Source organism: Cibotium barometz, chromosome 12, assembly GCF_041138505.1.
Source record: "Cibotium barometz isolate CiBa-2024 chromosome 12, ASM4113850v1, whole genome shotgun sequence".
Classification (NCBI taxonomy): Eukaryota; Viridiplantae; Streptophyta; class Polypodiopsida; order Cyatheales; family Cibotiaceae; genus Cibotium; species Cibotium barometz.
In genome coordinates, this window is record NC_141057.1 from 56548526 (window position 1) to 56576350 (window position 27825).

The window sequence follows — 27825 nt, forward strand, 5'->3', positions numbered from 1 at the left end:
CATTCTCATGTGGTGAGAATAAATGTCTCATGAAAAGTGTAAATGATGCAAAATTAATTAGCACACTAATCAAGGGTAGGAAGAAGGTCATGCAACACAAACCATTTTGCTGCTCATGGAGCTCTAATGGTTAATTCTCCTTCTGTGAGAATCACACAGTTTTCTCATGCTTGATTAATATTGTGTGTAGATTAATGAAGAAAAAATATAAAAGAGATGTTAAGAAACACTCTATAACGTCACCCCTAATCAAATACAATAGTCGTTCATCACCATGAGAATGCAGCCTAGATTTTTAAGCAGTGAAAATAGAACTCACATTCTCAAGTTGTGAGAATTTGATGGAATGCCCCGAGACGGCACCATCCTAAGGACGGGTGGACCCGATTAGTCAGGTAGCTTCCCAACATATTAAGTGAAAGCCCTATGTTAGATAAATAGGTTCTCGAGCAATTCTATTCTAGAAGACTAGGCCAGCGGCTGTGCCTTGCATGGATAAGGAAAAATGAGTGTCTCTAGGAATCAAGACTAGTAGTTGCCCAAATTATGATCAATTACCCTATATGGGTGATTTGATTTTTAGAAGACCAGGCTCCCCCTGCGGGATAGAAGTAGGTCTATGAATCGTATCCTTGAATCTCTGTATGGTCAAGGTGTCGATGAGTAGGAAATTTTCTCTAAGATAAGACTTAGTGGATTATCTTAAGTGTTTTCTCTATTTTTGGAAGGGGGGAACCTTACAAGTGGTATTAGAGCCTATCTTAGTTCCTAGGATTTGTTTTTCAAAGGTTAACCTATGAAGGGATTAAAACAAGTGATTGTTTATCATATGAGGACGAATCAATCATCTCTACTGGCCATAGAAGTGATTTGAATATCCTCACATGTTGAGACAATCATCCTATGAAATTGTGCTTGTATCTTGGGGGTGCACACGCAAGATATTTGTACAATAAATTTGAGAAATTAGATTGGGGAGAAAACCTTTTGTGAGAAAAAAACATAGGGTGATCAAATTAAGAAACTAGTGAGAGATTGAATAGAAGGATAGACCGAAACTTTATTTAGAGAAATTTTTAGGATATATCTCATTAGTTCGCATATTATAAATTATTAAGATTATAACTCCATTAAGGTTTGAATAGTTGATGTGTGAATGTCATCCATTGGATGCTTTACACTAGGATGATCATCCAAGATCTTGAACCCATCTCAGACAAACATGGGTCTAACTTCGGATGTGTAATTCCAAGAGGATCATGCTCTTAGATGTGTCAATCCCAAGGCACCAGATGTGTAATTCTAAAAAAATAAAGATCTCAAATATATTAATCCAGAGTGCCTTTAGATGTGACACTATGATAAGTATTTGATAGTTTTGAACTTTCCATGGATACAATGAAAGAAGCAAGTTCACCCTTGCTCGTCTAAAAATCGTAAGAAATGCCAAATTAGTTGGAAGCACTGTTGTCAATCTAACCACGGAAACCAGAATCAGTTATGGGACGCTATGAAAGTACACCTTCGTGAAAGGTTTTGTCCTCTAGGATTTCGAGAGGATAAAATGAACGAATTTTTAGAGCTAACCCAAGAAGGGAAGACCTTAAAAGAATACCACCAAACTTTTGTTAAACTTCTCCGATTTGCTCTAGAGATGGATGAGGTAACTCTTCTCCATCGATTCGTTTGGAAGTTTAATCTACCTTTGAATAACCTCATCAAGAATGTAAAACTATCCTCTATTTCAGAAGCCATAATTATAGCCAGAGACTATGATAAAGTTTTTTTATATAGAAAGTGTCGAGAAGGACATGAGTCCTTCCATGTTAATCAAGAAGAGGTCCCCTAATTCAAGAGGAACATCAAGCCCACCCTTGGCTACAAGGAATCATGAGCACAGCAAAATTAGGTCAAGAAATAAAGATAGCACGGTTAAAGATAACCGAATTCAACAAGTATTTCTATGAGTAAATAGAAGAAATAAAGATAGCACGGTTAAAGATAACCGAATTCAACAAGTATTTCTATGAGTAAATAGAAGAGGATTGGTGCAAGATTCATGTGAAGTAATGTGCATGATGAATAGAGGTATTCTACAAGACGATACTAAGATTATGAAATTGCTATCATAGGTCAGATTGCATAAAGGATTGATTCCCTTATGTTTTTTCATGATAATTTGTTAAGTACCATACTGCATGGGGGTATAGAATAAGGAATTCGAAGGTTCATATCATATGAGACGTATATGGATGCATGAAATTAGGATAATAAGGCCAATTAACTTTAGAATAATAAAGACCTTTTGTTGGAGACACAACAAAACGAGCCAAGCACATGAAATAAAGGACTCTTTAAGAACAATGTTTAGATAAAAGAAGATTTTTACCTAGTGGTGGGGCACCAATTTGAAAGAGATAGGAGGATTTACTTAGATACTACCCCAGCTCGCGAGATGAGGACATCTCGAAGCTTTTAAGTGGGGGAGATTGTAAGGTCTCTCTCCCAAGCCACGTATATATTCTCTTTTAATATAGATTTCAATAAGGAAAGAGAGTGTACTTAGAGAAGAGTGAGACTATAAGGCTAGAAACATTAGGAAAGTGTTAGAATAAAAATATTAGCTTCAAAAATCCTAAAAGAAATAAGAAGATAAAAGAGTTCTATTAAGAGATAAGTATCTCCAAAAATAGAAATTCGAATTTAGGTGATAAGAGGCCATATTTAGAGTACTTTTACATATTTAGAGTCCATGCATACTAAAAATATGAAAAAATAACACGTTTCTAAAGATGGTGCGTTTGTGGCTATATAGAGACGTTTTTGCCTATTTTGCCTACGCAAGCTTGTAGACTAGATGCCTTCCAGTTCTTTTAACTGGTTATATGACCATATTCTGAGTTTTAATCAGAGAGTTATGGCCGAAACAATTTGCTGATTCTGTCAGGGTCTCTACACAGGAAAAACTGTAAGAAGGCAGCAAGTAGCCTCAAGGTAATCCTAGAGCTTGAGATGTATATATCCCTTCATTCTTATCTAATATCTTAGAAAAGAAGCTTAGATTGCTATGGTCTTTCGGGGGAAGAGACCAAAACTCCATAGCTTTTCTTTTAGAGAAAGAATAGCATGCCGAAGCCCTGTAAGAGAAGGCTATTTTGCCATAGACCTTAGAAAGAGAGAAGAGTCACAGTACGAGTAAGAGGAGATAAAGCTTGGGGATGATTGGATGATCTCAATCCTAAGAGAAGGTATTAGAAGACTCTATTCTCATATGTCAAGTTCTAAAGCTCTTGTTAACGAGCAAAGGCAACGATAAACGATAAATTTCTATAAGGTATATACATATTTTGTTTTTCAATTATATATTATTCTTAGGGGTTGAGGTATGGCCCCGGCTTCTCTATTAATTGTTAATAGTGATCTATTTGATTGATTTACTATTTAAAGTTTGTATTCTTTTAAACAATAGCATATGCCTTAATAAAGAATGTCTTATCGCAATCTCGAGTTGAAATACTAAAATCTTTGTGAAAAGGATTGTTTTCTTAAGAAGGTAACATGGATTCTAGTCCTATGGTTTAGTGAGTAAATGGATTGTTATCTTGGTTAAATTAAGGTACAGGTACAACTCTCCCTCCCTTGACACTGCTCCGTTCTTGTGCTTATATAGCCGGACGGCGGAGATGTTAGTAAGGCCCGGAGTTGGCCCATGGTATCCCTCATACCATTGGGAGAATGAGGTTTGCCGATTAAGGCGAGTGATTGTGATGCTACCGAGTTCTGAGGGGCCAGGCTAGTGTGGTGAATTAGACCACCCTAGTGCACAGACATCCCTCTGAGGGGTGGGAGGATCGAGCGATGGAGCCTGAGAGGGCGACAGGCTGGCTTGAGTCCTCGCCCCAGCGGGCCGACGATGAGGTGTATGGTCCCGTAGGGTTTTGCCCAGCATGTAGAGGAGGCTGGAAGGCCGAATTCTAGATCATCGGTGGTATAAAGGAAAAGTATAAGAGAGCCCGTTTGGCTTGTATGAAATTGATTCATGTATAAACTTTTTTTAATAAATCTTATCTTGGCATTATTGTATTGTGTAAAAAGGTTGTTTTAACATGGCCTTAATTAAGGAACATGTTTATTTATGTCAAACAGTGTGGTATATGGGTAATTTGATTTTTAGAAGACCACACTCCCCCTGCGGGAAAGAACTAGGTCTTACCTGAATCGTATCCTTGAATCTCTGTATGGTCAAAGTGTCGATGAGTAGGAAATTTTCTCTAAGATAAGACTTAGTGGACTATCTTAAGTGTTTTTCCTATTTTTGGAAGGGGGGAACCTTACAATGTTGATCCTACAGTATGTTTGTTCTCTTCAAGAAGTGATATTTCCTACCCCTCATAGGGTGTCCATTGAGTGTGCCCTATAGTCTTATGTATTTATATGTAGCTCTATTCAAGTGTTCATGCCTTGTGTCTCAAAAATTGTGACTTATAAATTGTCATGAAAGGGATCAAGAGTTGGTACGCTATATGTAATTCTCTTTGACAAGTCCGTGTCCATTGAGTGTGCCCTATAGTCTTATGTATTTATATGTAGCTCTATTCAAGTGTTCATGCCTTGTGTCTCAAAAATTGTGACTTAGAAATTGTCATGGAAGGGATCAAGAGTTGGTATGCTATATGTAATTCTCTTTGACAAGTCCTTTATATGTGATTCACTTTGGCAAGTAATCATGTTTCCTATATATTTCTTTCATTTGGCACACAAGAGATACTATAGTTTATGTATTGCTTCTTATATTCCTACAAGGATGCTTTCACAGAGGCTTCTCCCTACTCTCATAGAGGCCAATTTGAAGTGGCTTCTCTATACTATATTGTTTCTTGAGGCTAGCAATGGTAAATCTTACTATTTTGAAAAAACAAATTTGTTGATTGGCCATCTCTAATTTTTAAAAAAGGATTGATGTTAGCTCTAAAACATTGGTTGTATAGCTCCTTGTTGAACGCCCATATGATTTTCTCTATTGTTGTTATGTATATATATGAACTGGTTTTTATTACTGGTTGGGATGCACCATGTTTGCATAAAGTAGCAATAGATTATAAAGATAAAACAATAGAGAGCCCTCTAGTCACTTTGTGAGTAATTCAATGACATTTGATGTATTGGAGAGTCAATTGGCCTACATACATCCACACCAAGCTTGGAAACACATTTTGCATGCCCATAACAAGGAGTGGTAGCACTTGCTAGCGAGTGGGCCACATGACAAGGGAGGCAGCTTTGACAAAATTTACATAGGTAGAAATGAAACACTATGCTACCATGTTAAATTACATAGTATCATAGTGGAGGGAGGTAGCTCTCATAGAATTTACATAGGCAGAAATGAAACACTCTGATACCATGTTAAATTATATGGTAGAGTTGTGTAATTCTGATGTAAAAGCTATGGTGGATGAAGGGTTTCCATAGCTTTGTGTGCAATAGTAGAGAGAGAGAGAGAGAGAGAGAGAGAGAGAGAAAGAGAGAGAGAGAGAGAGAGAGAGAGAGAGAGTGATTGGCAAGACTCAATGATCACTTAATTGATTGTTATGGAGATTCACCAACATTAAGCACATGCTTTTTTAAGGCAAGTAGCCTTATCTTTTGACCCAAGGCAATCATACATACACACATACTAGATGACACATGGCACACTTATCTTATCCAGCTACTATAAGGGGTGTTCACACACTCATACACATGAATAAGGTTACACGCTCATATAAGTGGGTACACACACATGATAGATATACACATGAGGCACTGAAATATCGTCGGGAGATGTGGGGAAAGCTTATCTTGGAGAGGTCAGATCTAATTGTGAGGATGAAAAATGGTACAATTAGAGAGACCCATGGGAGTATTGCAAGACTTAAAGATGAAAATCTTTACTTTCCATTACTATGTAGTGATGATCTTTTTGCACCAACGAGACTCTTAGGCATACCAATTATGAGGAAAGCTAGACTAGTGCATGATTGGTTGTTCAATCAAATTTATTTGGAAAAAGATTCTCAGACTCTTATGATGTTATCTTAGGCATACCAATTATGAGGAAAGCTAGACTAGTGCATGATTGGTTGTTCAATCACATTTGTTTGGGAAAGGATTCTTAGATTCTTAAAGTAGACTTGTGGACATGGAAGTTGCACCCGATAGATAGTGGGTTGGTTGGGGGAATGATTCAGACACAATTGCATAAACAATGTTAGTACAAGTATGTGAGGTAACCACAAAGAGCAAGAACCAAACTTTGAAGGTGTATGCTCTGCTTGCGAGCCAACAATTTTGTGAGAATTAGATGCATGTACTTGTTACTATTGACATACCATTGCCCTAAGGAACAAGGTATGTGGAGAGAGAGTTAATAGTGAATGTTACTTTGACCTTTACACTCACGTTGAGAGTAGCAGTGTATGTTACAAATCTCCAAATAAATACATCTAATTAAAGTAGCTCAAATAGTGATAGTTCTTTGTCATCTTTGGAGAAGCCACATAGCTTACACCTTTGAAAATGGTTACGAAGGAATCATTATCATGGTATATGTTATGATGTCTTATGAAGAACACTAACACAGATGCTCAGTGGGTTGAGATACATCCAAGACCAATGTTGAAGTACATGGGGAATTCTCCAAGAATCGGGGAGAAGAGTTGAGTTAGGTGGCTTCTACAAGAAAGCAAGAAGTGATGGATAAGCCAAAGTTAAATTTAAAACCTTAAGTTGGTAGATCTAAAATGAAAAGGAGAAATAAAGACTTACAGAAGCTAGAAGAGAAGCCAAGGGGGTCACGAGACGATGGCTTAGAAGGATGATGAAAATGATGAAGAGTCCAATCTTAGACAAGTTCCAAATCATTTCAAGCCGTATAACTTTGATGAAAGAACTATCATCTATCTTAGATAAGAAGGGACATCGTGTGATAAACCTTTGGAATTCAAGGAGGTAGACATTACCAAACTTGTTGAGGATCCAAAATGAGTGAATAAAGGCAAAGTCACCTGAGAAAGTATAATACACCATTCCCATCATTGAAGGATCACGTCCATGAAGGCAAAGGGCTGAAAAATGAATCCAAGATACTCAGCAATTCTAAAGGAGAAAATTATTGACAAACTCATTGTTACAGATTTCATTTATGAGATTAAGCACATGGACTTGCTTTCACCCATTATTATGCCAATAATTATAAAGAATAAAATTATTGACAAACTCATTATTATAGATTTCATTTATGAGATTGAGCATATAGACTAGCTTTCACCCATTATTGTGCGAAAGAAAAATGGGAAGCTTAGAGTATGTGTGGATTTGAAGAAGGTAAATGTGGATTGAGGACATGGACTAGCTTTCACCCATTATTGTGTGAAAGAAAATGGGAAGCTTTGCCATATATATTGAGCATGTCTTGGAGAGAGTGGCTGGAAAGGAGGTTTGCATACAATCAAGTATCCATTACCCTAGAAGGTCAAAATAAAACTACATTTACAAAAAATTTAGATGTTTTTTTTGGATACAATCCAGTATCTATTGCCCTAGAAGGTCAACATAAAACTACATTTAAAATGATGTGGGATACATAGATTAGACATCTAAGGAAGTCCAAGACAATCATAGGATCTAAAAACATATAAACCAAAGTTCCTTAGTGATTCTCATGCACGTGAGAATTACTTGCATTCTCATGTGGTGAGAATAAATGTCTCATGAAAAGTGTAAATGATGCAAAATTAATTAGCACACTAATCAAGGGTAGGAAGAAGGTCATGCAACACAAACCATTTTGCTGCTCATGGAGCTCTAATGGTTAATTCTCCTTCTGTGAGAATCACACAGTTTTCTCATGCTTGATTAATATTGTGTGTAGATTAATGAAGAAAAAATATAAAAGAGATGTTAAGAAACACTCTATAACGTCACCCCTAATCAAATACAATAGTCGTTCATCACCATGAGAATGCAGCCTAGATTTTTAAGCAGTGAAAATAGAACTCACATTCTCAAGTTGTGAGAATTTGATAAAAACATAATAGAATATATAAAAAAGGACAAGATTCTATCTGTCAATAACACAAGGCTTGTAAAAAACTTTGATATCCATCCAACATGCCCCAAAGTTCCAAACCTAGGGTCCACAATTGTACCATGTCTTTGACAAAAGCTACAAGGCCTTAAAATAAGGCTGGTCTATTGATCTACTTTTATAACACAATGGCACTTGGAAAAAGAAAGTTCCCTCAAACTCAAAATACACGGAATATGACTCACTGACTTGAAAGAAGAATAATTGATCTCGACCAAGTAGTGAGATGTCAAGATAATCGGAACCAAATCTCACAAAGTCCAATAGAAGAGCACACATTTGGATAAACATAACCGTCAATGCTAAGTGGTGTTGTGTACAGTTTCACATAAGACTAGATGGGCACAAAATCTGAGAATGTCAAAAAACTAGATGGGATAGAGGTGCAAGTCAGAATCACATAGAAAATGCATAAAAGAAGCACTAGGACACCTAGCAACATCCACGAACCACAAAGTGACAAAGAAAAACTACCTACCATTGTTGGACACGATGAATACCAATCCTCCTTCAAATAACAATGAGACAAAATACTCCAATGGTAAGTATGTAGGAGATTAAAAGGTAAGAAGAGCCTCAATGTCAATGCTAACACAAGTTATGCTAGCGAAAAAGGTATAATAGGGTGGATGTGCACAAGTTGGACATACTTCATCTAGGCTAGCCCAATGACTAGGCTTACCAGATCACCAAGGAAATGCACAACTATCTTAAAGCTCATGCTTATAAATTTGCGAACCTTGATATACTAACAAAGGTTATTACCCACATAGATGTTCCATTACTGAAATACGTGGAGGACGAAGAGTTGCTAACCTTGATATACTAACAAAGGTTATTACCCACATAGGTGTTCATGCATATAAAGTTGCTAACCTTGATATACTACAAAGGTTATTACCCACATAGGTGGTGTTCCATTACTGAAAGATGTGGAGGAGGATGAAGCCTTAGAGTCTTCAAAGCCAGCTGACGAAGAAAGTATCAAGGTTGCAGAAAACATAAAATGTAATCAATGCAACCAAAGGTAGTCACTACTTCTTTGTGGGGTCTTTGTTTTCTTTCCAAAGGTAGCCACTACAATCAAAGCTTTGAGACCTTGATACAAACACTTAAAGAAGCCAATGGAGCTAAGGATACTGAGCTTGAAAAGTTATTCAAAAAGGAAAGGGAAATAGAGCAATCAAAATAAGGCAAAAGGAACTTAAGGATGCAGAGTCGAAGCAAGAGCCATAGAAAAGAAAAAAGAAGACGACAAGGTAAAAGAGTTACAAGTTTCTATATATACTAAGCTTGCTACAATGCAAAAAGAAGAAGCCAAGGTAAAAGAGTTACAAGATCCTATATATACTAAGCTTACTACAATCCAAAAAGAGTTGGATGCCCAAAAACATCAAATATTCTTGCTTTAGGAGGAGCTCCAAAGGAGTTGCAAGAGGATATCCAAATACGAGGATTATAGGAGGAGCTCCAAATATGAGAGTTATAAGAGGAGCTCCAAAGGAGTTGCAAGAGGATCTCCAAACATAGGAGTTATAGGAGGACCTCTAAAATTAGGAGTTGCAAGACGAGCATGAAAGGAGGAATCCAAATACAAGAGTTACATGAGGAGCTCCAAAGGAAGAATGTAAGGATGTAGGATGCCCATCTCACAATCACGAGTTATAACTCAAAAAATAAGGCATCCAAGCTAGCCTCCATGTAAGCCAAGCTCACACTAGTATAAGAATTGGCTAGAAAGCTGGATTATAGAGTTGAGGTACTTGAAGACTCCCTTAATACATAAATTACTATAGAACTATAGAAGGAAAGGGAGACAAGTAATAAGGACCATGCCCTAGCTCTCTAAGCCTTAAATGCAAATATTAGATATACACAAGATGATATAAAGACTCAGCACACCGAAAGGAATATGTGCTAAAAAGCCACCAAAAAGTGCTAGGCCACTTGATGTAAGGAAAGAAACTAAAGCAGTAAGAAACATGTTAATACCATAAATAATCACATTTTCAAATGCTTCTTATTTAGTTTTATTACCAATAAATGAACAAATATGTCCACAATGTCATGTTCTCATATTTTAATGTACCTTAAAAACACCTCTAAAAATACTATAAGTCCCCTACACACAGCCTCGTTGTTTTACTAATATACCCATTATTGTATTCCAAATACCTAGCTGAATCCATACTATTATTCCACTCACAAACTCCCTATTTCCCTCATAAACTCATTGTATTATCCACTATAGTCCATAACCTTCCCTATAGCTACAATATGCTAAGCCTATAGTCCTATTATTCTCACATATAGTGACACATTAGTGTGCCATCCCAAACACTTAGCCTCAAAATTATCTTGTAAGCACACTATTCCACATATTTTCCCTCACTATTTCCTACTATAGTAAACTATAGTGATCATCCATCGTTATACTCCATCTATAAACTCATTACACCTTCATTGTTTTCTTAATGTTTTGAGCCTATACTAAGAATGTTCCCATAAACAATGATACAAGTATACCATTCTTACATACTTATCCTTTCCAAATATTTCACATCATTTACCCAACACTACATTCCACATCATTTACCCAACACTATATTTCACTATAGTGACTACCTCTATACACTCACTGTGTGAACCCTTTTCTTCATTGTTTTCCATTATATTTGCCTCCACTTACAAAATTCGTCAACTTCAGTCTATATCATCCATAAACATTGTACGAACGCTTTTCTTCATTGTTTTCCATTATATTTACCTCTACTTACAAACTTCCTCAACTTCAACCTATACTATCCATAAACACTCCTATGCTCCTTATACCTTCATAAATCATTCCTATTACATATCCTATACTATTTCCCACTGTTCTCGACATTGTTAATGACATTATACTTTGTTGTTTCTAGCCATATTATCACATTTTTCTCACAGTAGAGAAGGGAAGGTCTTGTCTAATCATGCAAATTACATTGTTCTTTGAAGATCCTAAAAGGTACCTAATGAATATCTCATACCCTTTCACATCTTGGGAATATACACCCCTTGGTACCTCCCTAGAAACCTATAAATGCCTCACAACCATAAGTCTAGCCCATGAGCACTTTCTCTCCCTTAATATCTAATCATTAATCCTTATCAATTTATGGAGGTGTCTCACCAGAACGTTCTTGTTAGGAGAGTATTTGGCAAAGCGCAAAATTGCGGCTCTAAATTGTTTGTAGTGCCGTCATCAGATGGAAAGTACTTATCATTTGCTATGAGCATGCACTGACACAAAGGATTTTCTCAATCGTCTATTTTTGGATATGCGAACAAGATTCCTTGGGGTGACATTTAGGAAAAAAAATTGGATGTTTGGAAGATATACTTTTAGATTGCAGAAATATGCTTGGACGAGAAATATGCTCTTTTCTTTGCTTGGACAAGATATTGGGCTGTATGGACAATATGGTTGGATTGTAATTATGAGGTGTTTTCATAACCTTGGATCGACAAGTATGTATACTTCCATCGATCGTTCCATTAGTCATACATCAAATTGAACAGCAGAACTATGAAATGTTTTTCCACTATTTTTAGATGTACCTTTGATGAGAGCCTCACGCTTTGAGGGTTCTCGATTTGAGAGTGGTTTCACAAAAAGTATGTGTGATGAGAGTGCCATCCTCTGCTCCTACTACTGTGCTGAGTTAGACGTTGCCTCTTCCTCCGTCATCAGTCTTTGCTAGAGATGTTAAACAGCCTCTTTCTGCACAAGGCAAGGCTACCACCTTTCCTTGCTGACCATCGTCTGCTCCTACTACAAGGCAAGGCGTCCTTTGCTCTCGTCTGTGTCTTTGTTAAGTAAGGGTTGTCGCCTATTTTTGCAATGGGCTGCTGCCTTTTCTTGTTGTTCGTGGCCTTCATCCCTACTTGTTCTTTGCTACTATCTCTCTGCTTTTTGCTCATCCTCATCTCACTATGTGTGTGCTTATCATGGAGTCTCCTGATCATGAACTGAAAAAGCTCCCGAGATGCTTCAGATCTGAAGAGAATGAAATAGACAGAACAATTTGGTACTCCAGCATGTTGATCTGGATGCACAGTTTTCGAATGATGTATTACATAAGGACTTTGAGGAAAATCAAACTGTGTGGGATAAGCCTAAACCCACTTTAAAATGCAAAATTCTCATGCTTTGCCCAAGGTCAACTAAATTTTGAGAGGGAGAAGTGTTATTTTTTTTCCCTAGAAAAATGCCCTCTTTAAATGATGTGGCTCAATGGGTGAAAATATATATTAGGAGGTCACTTTGTTGAAAGTGTGTATTATGCCGCCAGGGGTTTTTTTAAGGTTGTGTTATCTAACATGATGCATAAACAACAATTGTTAAAAAATCCCCACTGTTCTATGGCAAACATATGGTACATGTGCTTTCTTCGACTCCTACCAAGTATTATCAAGCATTGGTTAAGCAATCTCGTACACAATAGAATCAACAACACCTGAGGGTAGAGCTTCCACCTCTACAAATGCTGAGGGGGGAGGTTTTTGGGCTCAAGTGGTCAAAGGAGGAATGTTGAAATTGCAGCATTTGCAAGATGATATTGATATGGCCTGCACTTGATAGGCTCATATTGATATGAATTGCATTTGGTTCTGCTCCCTTCATCATGATGAATGTCACAATAAAATGCATGTCATATAGTGTACAGAGTTCGAATAATCCAAGAACTTGGAGAGTAGTTTGGGACTATGTATATAAAATGAAACTAGATCTAGTGTGTTTGCAAGAACATAATCACCATGCTCTAGCTGGGCAAATTGATTTTTTCCATGATCTCTGTGCTTGTGAGACGTGAATTATAACCAATTACCAATAGTAGCTTATAATGATCCAAATGGTTGTATTATCATTGTACAGTGCGTGATGAATTGAATAGTTTATGAACTTGGATCAGTTTATGCTCCATCAATTTTAGCACGAAGAGCTAGACTTTCGCATAAACTCTTACAGTATTTATGTTGGCAAACACATTTCTATACGGAGATTTAATAACTCACCATAGCCATATTACAACACCAGAGGGGATTGCAGAAGCTCAAAGGGTATCATTAAAAAATGCAATGGATATGTGGAAAGAAACATGTATAGATTGGAAAGGCTTCATTCCATCATAATGCGTTTACTGAATATTATGCTAGATTAGATCCCTCGATCATTGGCACTCTTTGAATGCTGATCACTCTGATCCTATTCCATGTCATATGTGGGTTGATTATTCCACTCTCAGATCAAGCTTCTCTATGGACGGGTCTATTGGTACTCCTATTGCTAATGAGACAGCGGCCACCACCAGTAAAAGAGGTTATGTTTGCTATCTCACTCACCCTTTGTTTCAATATATGGTGGGTGACATTGTCGTTGCTCTGAATGCAGAAGAGATTTATGAGGATATTAATGTTGCTTTGTATCATTTTGCTATTTGCATGCAAGGAGTTATAACTAATTATGAAAAATGGTACTTAGGAGAAGAAAGAGAAAGAATTTGTGGGTTGAGAAGCCAATCGCAAGCATACCCAGAGAATTTCCTATTTGTGGAGGTCTCCCAGACCAATCTAAGTATTGTAATACTTCTTTCCAATCAATAATCAATTTTTTTGTGTGTGGGCAACCTGGAATCTTGCCTTGCACATGCCCAAAGAGTATGTCCCAGTATTGTAGTTGTCATTTACCAAAGGAAGATTATTTAAATTTTGTACACATTTTTGCTACCATGAGCACCCCACCCAAGATTGTTTTTGAGATAGGAAAGTATGTAACATTGTTTCTTTTGTTGCTAACACATGATAATGAATATTTAGGACATTTACTCCACCATGCATTTTAGGTGAGCAAACCTTCTGATACCTCAATAGTCTCACTGCTTTTTTGATCTCCGTAATACTTTTATTGTTTGTGACATGAAAGTGAAAACTTGCTTTTTTGACCATATCAAAAGTCGCAAGAAAAATTGGATATCAAGTTTTGTGGGAAGTTGATGTTTTGCATAACGTTGATACAAAACATCAAGTATTTTAAAAAAGTTGATGTTTTGCATATAAAGTTGATGTTTTACATCAACTTAATGCAAAATATCAAATTTTCATAAAAGTTGTTATTTTCTTTAAAGTTGATGAACAAGATCAACTCTGAGAAGTTCTTACTCAGCATTAAGTTGGCCGCAAATGTTGCAGTTAAAACATCCTTACCAAGTGTAGTAACCAATAGGACTAGAACCTAAGTCCCTGCTTGATATTTTACAAAAAGGTATTTTGAAAAGTATAAACTTATGTTTCTTAAAGTGAGCTTTTTCATGCTTTTTACATTCATTTAATACCTAAAACTACTATTTAACTCCTTTTTGTCACATCAACGACACATCTTCTTTAAAAATGAGTGTGTAATTATTTTTCAAAATTAGACAGCTTTTAAATAGCTTATTCATGATATTTTAAAATTCATCTGTACATAACGAACTCTTTTTAAAAAAGTATATATTATATCAATAAAGAAATTGTGATACTCAAGACCTTTAAAATGGATTTTAATACTACTCTAATCAAGAGCAAGAATAAGATTTTATAATTAAAATAATAACTGTATCAAGATAATGCTTTTGTAATATAATCATATAAAGAATTTTTTATAGTTGTACTCTGTAACACATCCTCAATCATGTTAACATGACAGATAACCCAAGGAGTCTAAGCTTCAAGTGTACACATAGAAGAAAAAAATGTATTTGTGGATAGTGAAGAAGAGAATGCCTTGTCTACCTTCTCAAGGATATGATTCCTATCACATAAGAAAGTAGGTCAACACGAACAGTAGAAGCACTATCTGTTAATGGAGCAGGTGTTACAAAAGCATATTGAAAATGAGTTACATTCTTGTTCTAACTACATGATATTACATGTCCATTCTTCATTTGTCTTTTGCAATCATGAATGCATTGCTTTTGCCTTATGTATGTAAGCTTTTGAGGAACATCCCTTATCCAATAATGTTTTTTTGTCACGATTAGATCTGCCACTTTTCCAACCTTCTTTGACCATTTCTTTCTAGCTCATGCCTAGCATAATGCATTCTTTCTTCTTGTTGAGGGGATAACATACAAATATGGATGAGTTGTTCATGGTAGCAAATATGGGTGAGTGGTTCATGGTAGCAATTAAACAATTAAATGCAACCCTTTCAAGATGTATTGCATGACCCTGGAGAGAAGAGATTGCAAGATTGGACTTCACATAGAGAAGGGCTTCTTGCTCCTACTACAATTCATTTCACTCAAATCACAGTGCCAAAGGTTTACACATTTATCATGGTTTTAGAGCATGTAAATGGGATATGGCAATCGAACAAAACATACAAATGATGGAAGTAAAATTTGCAAGTGATATGGAATAGTGAACTCCCCCTCAAACAAAGACTATTTCTATGGAGATGCATTGCAGGATTACTCCAAGTTGGCACATATTGCTACTATCAGATGCGTATGATGCTCATGCTTGAATGAGACTACTCCACACTTGTTATGGAATTGCACAAATACCAAGGAGTTCTTACGTCACTAAATAGTGTCTTGAAGTGTCAGATTTACAGGCGTATGTTTCTCTAGAAACTTTTGGATCTTTGGTAGATTTTGGCAAGAAAATTAACAGACAAAGCTCCTTTTTTGCATGGACAAGATTTTGGGCACTTTGGATAATCTGGATTGATCGCAATCGGCTAGTTTTCCAGTCAGCTCAGATTGACAAGTATTACTTCCGTTAATCATTGCGTCAATCTGTATATGACAATTTTTAGCGCAGCGGCTAGACCAGTTGCATCTGGACTTGTTTTTCCATTGTTTTTTCTCTCACACACACACACACACATATACATGTAGTATAGATATATACATCTACATCTACATCTACATATACATACACATATAAATATAAGAGAGAGAGAGAGAGAGAGACCTTTTATGTGTGAAATCCTACACCTCAATGAGACAAAATTGTAGAAGAAAATAGAAAGTACACGTCCACCCTTTGAATGTAATATTTTCCACATTAGGATGATGTGGAATTTGCTGAAGGTCAATCATATGTTCAGATTGAAACTGATAAACTGCACTTCAAGCGCACAAGAAAACTACTGCCCATGCAGCCTTTCAGAGTCTTCGGTGACAAGTGTTTTGATCTTTCACGAGGACTAACCCAAAATATTTGTTGAAAAAGAGGGGGGAAAAAGGGGGGGTAATGTTTGGGCGGACTCAACTGAATTCAAAGTTTTAATTTAGTCCGAGGAGGAGCATAAGTATACGCTTCATAGTTTATGGTCTGGCCCAAGGTACTAAATCTAGTGAAGGTTGTGATGAGGTCCACCTGAAAAAAATACTAAATGTGTTAGGCAAGCCATACATAAATAAATCCGCTGACCGACCTAATGGCAGCTCTGCTCTCACCTCGTAGTCTGTTTGAGAAACAGTTTCCCGGCTTCGCTGGTACTTGTCCACCCAAGGAGCTAGTTCTGGATCAGTTGCAAGTTTCGACTCTGTGGCCAATTGATCCGGTCCCAAAAAGGCAGACATAACAGCCAGCTGCAAAACATTCATGTAAAGCAAGCATCCACATTCTCATCAACCTCAAGAAGAGCAAGCTAAATTAATATAGTTACAATGGCGACAGATGAGACAACAATGTTCAAGCTACTTTCAGTTGAGGAAAGCAAAGCGACTATTTCTTGACCTACACAAACACTTTGTCATCATCCACATGTGTTCATCATAATATCAGAATGCAACCTGTTAAAAAAGCCAAGAGAAGGATAATCTTTTTTGAATTAAGGAGATACAATAATGGATGGCAGAGTTGTTTGGCAAATGATTTACTAAATTATCCATTCTTTAAGTGTGCCTTTACTTCAGCTCCACAACATTCTTTTGATCCTCTTGACGGTGCTGGATCAATTGGCTCAGATTAGACCTAAAAGGAAGGACTCGGGTATCATATCTGCAGAATAAGGATGCTTTTGTAAAAAGCAGGGTAAAAACACAACAAATCTATCCAGCAAAAAGGTTCTTTTGAAGTATTCTCAACCTCAGGATCTTTATAGCTAAATAAGGATGCCTTGTCAAAGATGATGTAAAAGCACAACAAATCTATGGCTTCTTTCACGAGGGGGAAGAAGCCCCTCGCCACTGAGAGCAGATCCCCTTCCACCAGAACCCTAGCGCAGCCCCCTCCTCCCCCTGCGCACGCCTCTTCTCCCCTGTCGCCCACTCCTCCCTTGTATGTGCTGCCCTTCCCTACATCCCTCAGCTTTGGTCGTCCTTCTTCCCCAGCTTTTCTTCTCCTGCCCCCCTCTTTTTTCTGTTCACTCCTTCCTTGTGCATCTTTTCCCAGTCTCTGGCCCTTTTCACCCCCGTTCAGCTGATCCCCCCCTGGCGAGTTTTTTCCACTGTCCTCTCCCCATATTTTCCTTTTTCCTCTGTCCTCTCCCCATATTTTCCTTTTCACCCTTCTTTTCCTTTCTCCCATCTCGGTTGCTCCCAGCTTAGCGTTTGAACTTCATTCAGCAGTTCGGGCAGTAACTTTTGGTTTGACCTTGCCCAGAGGATTCCCTGGCAGCTGCTCTATCTAAGGCCCTATCAACTTCCCTTTTACAGAAGTTGATCTCTTGCTGTTGTACTCAACAGTGTCCACAACAGCTGTTCATTCCCTTGCCTGCCGCCAGCTCTCCACCCGGCCAACCCACACAGGCATCTATCCACCCAACGCTTCTCTGACCCCGTGGAGACGCCCCCTTAGATCATGGGGCACCCTGTGGACAACACCTGCAGGTGCCTTCCGGTACAGACAAACTCTCTCTTTGAGGTGGAGGCCCCTATCTACGTCTGTGTGGTCTTGCATCACTCTCGCCCCAATAAGCATGATGTCAGAGCCGGCATCTTGTCTTTCCCACTGAGCGTGGCACTTAATAGGGAGGAACCCTGTGTCAGTGGCTACAACTATCAGTGATGAAGACATCAGTTTTCCCAGTATGTTATTCATTGTCAGCTAGGCCTGGCCAACAGCCAGGTTTGAGCTTGAATGCTTCAACTACAGAGAGGCACATAGCTCATATGATATGGAAGAGAGGGAGACAAAACCTCTTCGTCATCTTTCCACATCAGCTTTGCAGAAGAGCACCGGATCTACAGGTACCTGCATTACGAGGATGATCATCCTGCAGTGGCTTGGAGTCTGGCTAGCGTTGAGTAGTTTTACCTGGAGGCATGCATCTGCTCCCTCCTGGAGCACCTCCATGTCCAGACGGGGCTCCCCATCCAAACACATTCGAAAGCCTCGTGAACTGAGGGCGGATTGTGGATCCTTTGCTGCCAAGGAGTTGCTTGTAGCCACAGCTGCTCCCCAAGGCCCTCTCCCACCTGCGGGGGTGGTGGCATCTTTTGTTTTCAGGCCCCCAGGGTGGCCTCTCTCTCCTCTTTCTTGATGTAGCCTCCCTCCAAGTGCGGCCAACCAAGAAACACAACACAACCACACACCCCCCCCCCCCCCCCTTCCCTCCCCCCACGCTTCCATTGTACTTTTGATCTCCGTGGAGGGTTATAGCTTGCTTTTGAGCAGCCGCCTTTTTGTGATTATTAGCAGGAGCTTTGCATAGGATAAACAAAAAGCACAAGAAATCTATTTGTGAAATCAGTTGCAACCACTATATATAGTATCTCTACATGACCAGGTCAGAAGGACTATCAAATTCTATCCCCACTTTTGAAAGGGTTCTAAACCTATAATTGCAAGAAGAGGCATCAAGCCACTTGGCAATAGTTGGCCAGTTTGCCAACATTGACCACATCACCAACAGAAGTTCTTTACAACATAGAGCAGAGTGGACTAGTAAGACCTGCTCAAAGTACCTTTCGGCTTGTGACATCGCTAGCAAAATCACCACCAATGATACTTCTGTTACACGAACTTTGTTGACGACGTGATATCACTCCCCGATTGTGTGGTACACGTGAGCGTCAAGTATATGCAAGACACACTATTACAGGCAGCATCACGGGCAAGCGCAGGTGCCACTTGGCAACAAGTGATGGCGTGGCATGCTCGCCATGAACCCGACAGGCTTTGAGTGGACGACCAGCACCTAGGGTGCATATATATATGTGACTTCGCAAATTGTCATAATCATCTGCATTTCTCAATGTTGGACTTCACCAGAGCGTTTCTGTATAGGCAAAGTGCTAGCCAGGAGTAATCAGTAGGTCACATGGCTGCAGTTGTTCTTTTCACTCAGCCATATCTCTTGTATTTGCAAGACTTCCATTGTAAAATATTTCTTGTACATAATATAGAACAATAGTTTTAGGACTCGTGTATGGGCTCCGAGTGTTGATTCTTTTGCACTTCACTCTCAAACCCTAGCACATAGATGTAAGTGTTGTACACCCACCCTTTCTCAATGCGAAGGGCTACAACCCTCGCCATCATACTTTATCCCTGATTGTGGGCTACTTGTTACAGTTTCAGCAAAACTTATGGAAATGCTTTCCCGTATGGAGGTAAATGTGTTCCGAAATGGAATCTACCAAGGCTCGTGCTTCTCAATATGCACATGACGATTCCAAGGACGAAGTAGCAAAACTTGCGTATAGTTGGCAGGAGAGACATCACCGACAGTCTCCTTCGTGGAGTCCCTCTCCACCGGATTCAGATAGTTCTTACTTGCCATCACCAACTCGACGCCGATGGACTACTGGTTTGCCAAGTTCTTTCTCCAAGCCTTGTGAAGGACGAACCCACTTGATGAAGCTTTTGAAGCCTCCCAAGTCGAACAGAAAGATGGACGGAGAAGTCGTCAACAACTGGACCCGCGAGATGGTTGCCACATTGGTGGCAGCAAGTGGTACATATGTTTTCAACTCCATTTGGAGCGTATCGTTGATAGGAGCCGCCCTCCTGTGGTGGGAAGTCCTCCACCTAAGGAACCACTCCGTTATTTGCTAGGATGACGTCTATGAGCAACTAATTCCAATGGACTATTATCGTGAGGTGAGCTAAAGCAGCAATAGGAGCACTTTGCCCAAAAGACCGCATACCTAGCACATTTCTAGAAGCTTATGCTCATGCTCCAAAGAACCGTGTGACGTTTGGAGCAGGTTGAGCGTTTCATGGATGGTTTGAAACCTCCTTGCAGGCAGATGTTCGTGCACATCAGCTCCATGATCTTTCGAACGCGCTTTGTCTTGCTACGACCCTCGCGACATGGGAGAGTCCCAAACTTCGGACTCACCGACATAGCTCTCTCAGGAGGAGTTCCAAGCCAAGCAACTTGTCAGGTCAATGTTTCAAGTGTGACTCCACCGAGCATATCACAAAGGATTGTCGGAGTACCTTGAGGAGCAGTCCGAGGAGGAGGCTTCTTCAGCCTTGCTACGACCCTCGCGACATGGGAGAGTCCCAACAAATAGTCAAGCAATAGAAGGCCACAGAGGATAAGAACAATTCTAGTGGGAGAGTGTTGCCAACACGACTCTCTCAAGAGGAGTTCCGAGCCAAGCAACTTGTTGGGTCAATGTTTCAAGTGAGACTCCACCGAACATATCACGAAGGATTGTCGGAGTACCCAAGGAGCAGTCCGAGAAGGTGGCTTCTTCACACCTAGAGGATGTCAAAATACACAATACCTCTCAATCACTTAAGTGGTAGGCAATATTTCTCCATGTCCTGCGTATTGAGAGGAGTGCATGACCAGCCATCAAATCAGCCCATATGTATGCAACTACCACGTCATCAATTGCCCATTGTATGGACGTACGGACAACACCAAAGGCGCCCCAAGAACTAGTCGGTTGCTATTGAGCATCCAAATGATATACGTCTCGCATCCCAAGTAAGCCTTGATGAGAAGCAACTGAAATCATTCTTCTTGCCAGGAGTATGCAAACTCTGAAAAAATAAACATGGAGAGAAAATTGACCATCTTCACATGCTTCTACAAAAGCTTGGTGTGCATCAGAATATACCGCAAGCTTTGGTGATCGTTCTTGACTGTGAATTCAGCTCCAAATAAGTAGTGTTTCCATATTGTAAGAGCATGAATTACATATAAAAAGCTCTTTCTCATAGATGCCAAGAGAAAGATCAACATCATGCAACTTTATTTTCTCATATGCAACAGCGAATCCTAGTTGATTTAGGACAGCTTCTGTGCAACTGCCACATGCATCACATTCAACACTGAATAGCTTCTCTAAATTGGGAATCACCAAAATCAGTCCCAATGTAATGCATCTTTGAGCTTTGCATCTTTGAGCTTACGGAAAGCATCGATTTCTGATTTTGATGATTTAGACGTAGCACGTTTCTTGGTAAGTTCATGCAATGGTGAAGCAATCATTGCAAAGTTAAATAAGAACCTCCTGAAGTATGAGCATAAACGAAGAAAACTATGTATCTCATGAATAGATTTGAGTTCCAGCCAATCCTTAATGGCTTGGATCTTTGCAGGATCCATTCGTATGCCATCTTTTGACCACTGTGTCCAAGATAATGAATCTCTGAAAGAAAAAATTCACTCTTTTTGCTATTGATCATAAGCCTATGTTTCTCACCTCTTCAAAGACCACTCTCAAGTGCATCTTGAGCTCTTCCTCATTCTTTGAAAACAACAAAATGTCGCCAAAGAAGACAGTTATAAAAGCCCTATGATTTCTACAAAATTCGGTCCACCATTCGGTTAAAGGTGGCTGGAGCATTTGTAGACCGAATGGCATGACTACAAGAGGATCTTGGGCATAAGGCTAGTTGAAGAAAAAAGAAAAGAAGACCAAATGGCATAACCAAAAACTCATAGAGACCAAAAGACGTGTGAAAAGCTATTTTGTGTACAGATTGAGGTATCACTCTCACCTCATGGTAGCCGCTCTGGATCAATGCGAATAAAGCATGATAAACAATCCAATTTGTCTAAGATATCATCAATTCAAGCTATGGAAAACCAATTCTTGATGATTATATTATTTAATACCCTATAACCAACACACATACGAAATGAATCATCCTTCTTCAGCACAAGAAGAACAGGTGCGCAAAATGAATCATCCTTCTTCATCCTTCTTCAGCACAAGAAGAACAGGTGCGCAAAATGGTAAGGAACTTGGTCGCACTAAACCCTTATCTAAGAGTTCACTGACCTGCATCCTCTTGTTCGCAAGCACTCACACGATATGCCGGCCTATTAGAAGGTGGACTACCGGACACCAAACCAATGCCAATGCAGTGATCATCTCGTTGAGGAGGAGGCATATCACTTGGCAATGCACCAGCAAAGCAATCTCTATACTCACTTAGAAAAATCAGTCTATCATGAGTGAGAGGATCAACATGCACATTGCTATGTTCCACATCATCACGAAGAAAAACCAAGCATGAAGAAGCACTCTTTTTCAATGCTTTATTGATTTGTACATAAGATACAATGGGATAGTATCACCCGATATGCCTGCATCTATAAGATGCTCTCAACCTTTGTACACAGAAGAGACCTTATTTGTCTTGTAGTTCATGCAGGGCTCAAGACGAGCGTGTGCCATGGTTTTCCAAGCAATTGTAGTAGGGTTGGTTGCCCAGCACACTAAAGTGGTGGTTCTCCTCTGGACAGTATGTCCGGAGTCCTCAATGCTCACGGCATAGTGCACACATGAATAGATAGGTTAGAATCCGAGTGTAGCACAATGAAAAGAATGACAAGAATACTCTACACTACACTTGCATTGCTCCAAGACACTGTTACATGCCCTTCACTATACCGTGCACACCTAGCAATTGTAACGGTGAGTAGGAGGACACACAAGCGGCTACAACACTCAATGAACAGGACCAAATGGGAAGGTTAAGGATAAGGATGTAGGATGAAGGATGTCTTCTAGGATGAGTTTGATAGGCTTTGGTGGAACCTCCTATCTTTGGTAGGTGCCCATCGAAGTGACAGTGCAGTGCCTTCAATGCTGGTGCGTGCACCTCTCATGTATTTGTTGGCAGTGCGCTTTCGTTTCTGGATAGTCCACCGAATGCTCCGGGATGGTCCCATGGGACGGTCCAACAAGGTGATCCACTATGGCGGTGTGGCAGTGAGGTTCAAGATGATCCAGTGTGACACTCCAACCAGAACAATCCACTGTGGGCACCCTTAGTGGCTAGAGGTTGCCCACCGCTCACCATCCTTGTTGTCGAGGACGATAGAGGAAAACAAAAACATAGTAAACTGATAATTTGTTACAGAATGAAAATATGCACATACGGTCGATACAATATATCGTGAAGGAACGATGATAAAAATAGAAACATCATGAAATATCACGGAAGTGAGATTTTTATATATTTTATTACCCAAATTTTGTAAAAGAAATCTTGTAGAGCAAGCAAGGGCAAAAATAGCCTTGTAACCTATTTTTGTAAGTAATAAAAACTATGAATACTCAAGCGGAGATGATTTTGGCACACACTTGGGGAGGCAGCTTGTACCCAATTCGGTGTCTTGTCTTGAGTTTGTGTTTTTCCGTTCCACATGCTTCTTGAGGATCACAGATTTCCATCACAGTGCTATCAGAGTAGAGGATGCGCTCCGTTAAAAGGTGTGTATGTGTAGGTCAACCAACGGCCTGAAGAACTAAGTATGTGTGTGCGAGAACCAACCAAGAAGCCTCACAGGTGCATAGGCACAGAGCAACAGGCTCGAGACAAGCTACACAGCGACGACCACATCAAAGAACACCGGACAAGACAGGCCCATCAGCGATCGGCCGGAGAGTACACACCGGTAGGCCATGAACAGGCCTAGAATAGTCGGCAATGCAGTGAGCCCCGCACCGGGTACCGACCGACCAGCAACAAGTGCCAGCCCAACACAGTAGTGGCTTTGCATCGGACAACCGACGACGGCATACGAACAACGCGGATGTCTCATTTAGTCTTTCCCAAGGAGGCTAGACCTCTTTAGCTTCATGCTTTTTGTAATTTTGACTAGGTCGATGACTACGACTCTCAAATCCCCACGGATCCCCTCGTGATCGATCTTGGTTCGAAACTCGAATCCTGCAAACAAACGAACAAACAAACAAGCAAGGGGCTGCAGGCCTGACTCACCTCCCAACCATGACAGCCGTGGGCGAGCCCACAATCTTGGCTGTCCCCACCGAGCCATGAGCTGAGCTAACTAGGATGACGTACCGACCAATCTCCTCCTCGCGACGTCCCATACCGCCACGAAGCTGCCCTCGCGGGCCTCGAGACTGCTGTCGGCCTCGGCTGCATAAAGCAGGTGCACGTTTGCACTAGATCCACGCTCCAAGACCATAGAGCTCTCACAAACTCGCGAGACTCTCTATCATACAATAACTAACCTTGGCCACCCTTTTATAGGCTCTTGGCCAATCATCGAGCGTCCACATTTGGCCGCCCGCTCGTCCATACTTGGGTGCCCGCCCGTTAGTATTTCCCTAACTCAACTCGTCAATCAGCCTGCCTAGTTCCAAGCTTCCCCAAGCCTCGAAACTAGTCTTGCATGCGTATAGCACACGGTAGATACACACTGTGCACATGACATACTCCCCTTCCTCTAAGAGCTCACTCCTGAGCTCACTAAAAAGCAAGGGTAATCTCTCTGAAGAGAAGTCAATGTCTCCCATGTAGCGTCCTCCTCAACACGATCCTTCCACTTGAACTTGTATTCCGTGATAAGCGTATGACGCAATCTTCGTTCACGAAATCCAAGAATCTTTTCAGGTTCGTGCGGAACAAATGTCATGTCCTCGACATCTATAATTTCTTGAGGAGTAACTAACTAACTGATCTGCTCCACCCAGTACTTCCTTAAGTCTACTGACATGAAATACAGGATGAACTTTCACATGAGAAGGCAAATCCAATTCATATGCAACTGAACCAATCCGTCATGTAACACGAAATGGTCCACAGTATCTAGGGGATAATTTCGGAGATCGACCTGTCCGTAAAGTCTCGGAATCTTTCGGAACTCGCAAATAAACCATCGTTATTTGCAACTTGTAACATTTCCTGCATATCTTGCAAAAAATTACGTGCTGCATCATGCTAAAGTCCTGAGAATCCTACTGTAACAGGTGATCTTGGTTGAAAACCATACATAAGCATGAAAGGACTAAACCCTGTACTCGTATGCTTAGTACTGTTATATGCAAATTCTAACATAGGAAGATAATCCTCCCATGAACTCTGTCTTTTGGATACATATGCTCGAAGCATATCCTCTAAAATCTGATTCACTCTTTCAGTCTGGCCATCAGATTGAGGATGATCTGAGAAACTCAAATTCAAAGTTGTTTCCAACTTCTCAAAAACAAGTTTCCAAAAATCACTCGTAAACTCCCTATCACTGACTATGTCCTGCAATAACCCGTACAGTCTAAACAATTGCTCGATAAACTGCCGAGCTAATTGCATAGCTGTAATAGTCTTCCGGGTCGGTAAAAATCTAGCCATTTTTGTCAAGCGATCTACCACAACCCAAATAGAATCGTGGCCTTGATGTGTTCTTGGCAATCCGGTAATAAAATCCATGGAAATACTTTCCCATTTATTACTTGGGATTTGCAAAGGATGCAACAACCCAGCCTGTCTAAAGCGTTCAACTTTATTTGCCTGACAAATTTGACACTTAAGAACATAATCTTCTACATACCCTTTCATCTTCGGCTAATAAAAAGTGTGTTTCACTAACGATAGTGTCCTGTGTACCCCAGGGTGTCCAGCAGAAGGGGCGTCGTGACACTCCTTAAGAATCTTGGACCTAATGTCCGGGATATGTGGTACACAAATTTTGTCATTACGGAATAGCAAACCATTCCGAATCATCCGCTGGCCTCTTGCAGCCTGAATAGTAGACTGCTCAGTCATCGAGTCTTGGTCAATCAATGAGCTCCAGTCCTGGATCTTCTGCCAAAATGGACCAAAATAACTATCAGTCCTGCAAAGCCCTCTCAATGACTGAAATAAGTCAGTAGAAATCTCGGTGAACGACAAAGAATTCACCTCTCTAATCCGACTAAGCGCATCTGCGATACTATTCATGGACCCTTTCCGATAACGGATCTCAAAATCAAAATCTTGCATTAACTCCGCCCAACGAGCTTTCCTTCCTCTCAAATCATCCGCATCACACACATACTTGATTGACTGATGATCAGTCAATACCACAAACTTGGAGCCATATAAATTGAAGGGAATGGGTGTTAGGGTTAGGGTTTACAGAAGACAATCAGGCGTGGAAACCAAGAGAAGAGAGAACACGACTTTAGTATGCTTCAATGATGAAAAAGTGAAGTACAATAGCCACATGATAGTGACCCTAAAGATAAGTGTTCACATGTCCGGCCATAAATGTGCCGGGTGGACCAAAACACTTATAAACTGCATATAAGTGAAACTGAGCTAAACTGGGGGAAAAAACCTCCACTAACTGAAGTAAAAAGTGCCCCAGTAATCTACTGATGATCACTAGCACTCCTCTGGGTGCATACACAGCATAAAACCCAACAAACCCCCCTGGAGTGATATGTGATCACTGTACATCATCCACCAAAAGGAAACAAATTCAAAGCATTGCGGAATGCTTCAAATTTCGGACGTGGTAATGCCTTGGTGAAGATGTCTGCCACATTCTGATCTGTAGGACAGTAGATCAGACTGATATCTCCTGCCTGGAGTCTCTCCCGAACAAAATGATAGTGAATCTCAATGTGTTTCGTGCGAGCATGAAACACAGGATTCCTGGCCACAGCAATGGCACTCTAACTATCAGTATAGATAGGTGTAGGCTCCTCCACTGAAATATCCATATCAGTCATAAGACGACGCAGCCAAACACACTCAACAGTAGTAGTGTAGGCTGCTCTGTACTCTGCCTCACAAGACGAAGTGGCCACTGTGGTCTGTTTCTTGCTTAGCCAAGAAATGCATGAAGAGCCAAGAAAGAAACAATTTCCACTAGTGGAATGTCTGGTATCAAAATCACCAGCCCAATCTGAATCACTGTAAGCATGTAACTGCATGTCACCCCCCTCAGGATAAAGCAATCCAAGAGACGAGGTACCCTGCAAATAACGGAATACACGCTTCACAGCTTGCCAATGTGACAACCGTGGGCTGTGCATGAATCTGCTCAACTGAGAGACTGCATACTGAATATCTGGCCTTGTATTACACAAGTAAATGAGGCACCCAACAGCCTGAGCATATGTAGTGGCATCAAAGGAAACACTGTCATCTTGTAGTGACAGTTTCATCCCAGGCTCCATAGGAGTACTAATAGACTTGTAATCCTGAAATTTAAACTTCTCCAGAAGTTTAGCAACATAACATGATTGCAACAACCCAATGCCTCTGTTATCCTGCACAAACTGTATGCCCAAATAGTAATGTACAAGGCCCAAGTCAGACATTGCAAATGTCTGTTGCAGTATCTCCTTAAAAGCTGCAATTTTGTCATCATTTGATCCCATGAGCAAGAGATCATCCACATAAAGACTGATGACCAGCAGATCTGTCTCTTCTTTCTTTACATACAGAGTGGCCTCTGATGGACTGTTCACAAATCCCTGAGTGAGTAGAAAAGCATCTATTTTTGCATACCA

General features: G+C 40.0%; 1 protein-coding gene across 1 annotated transcript in view; it reads right to left on the reverse strand.

Annotated features, from left to right (window-relative positions):
- Nucleotides 1-16197: 16197 nt before the first annotated feature.
- Nucleotides 16198-27825, reverse strand: part of TL29 (ascorbate peroxidase 4) — a 47671-nt gene continuing 36043 nt past the window's right edge. The window contains exons 10-11 of the mRNA XM_086806764.1: nt 16615-16749; nt 16198-16534 (exon numbers count right to left, since the gene is read on the reverse strand). Coding sequence (XP_086662890.1) covers nt 16433-16534; nt 16615-16749 — 237 coding nt within the window. The 3' untranslated portion in view covers nt 16198-16432. The remainder of the gene's footprint in view (nt 16535-16614; nt 16750-27825) is intronic.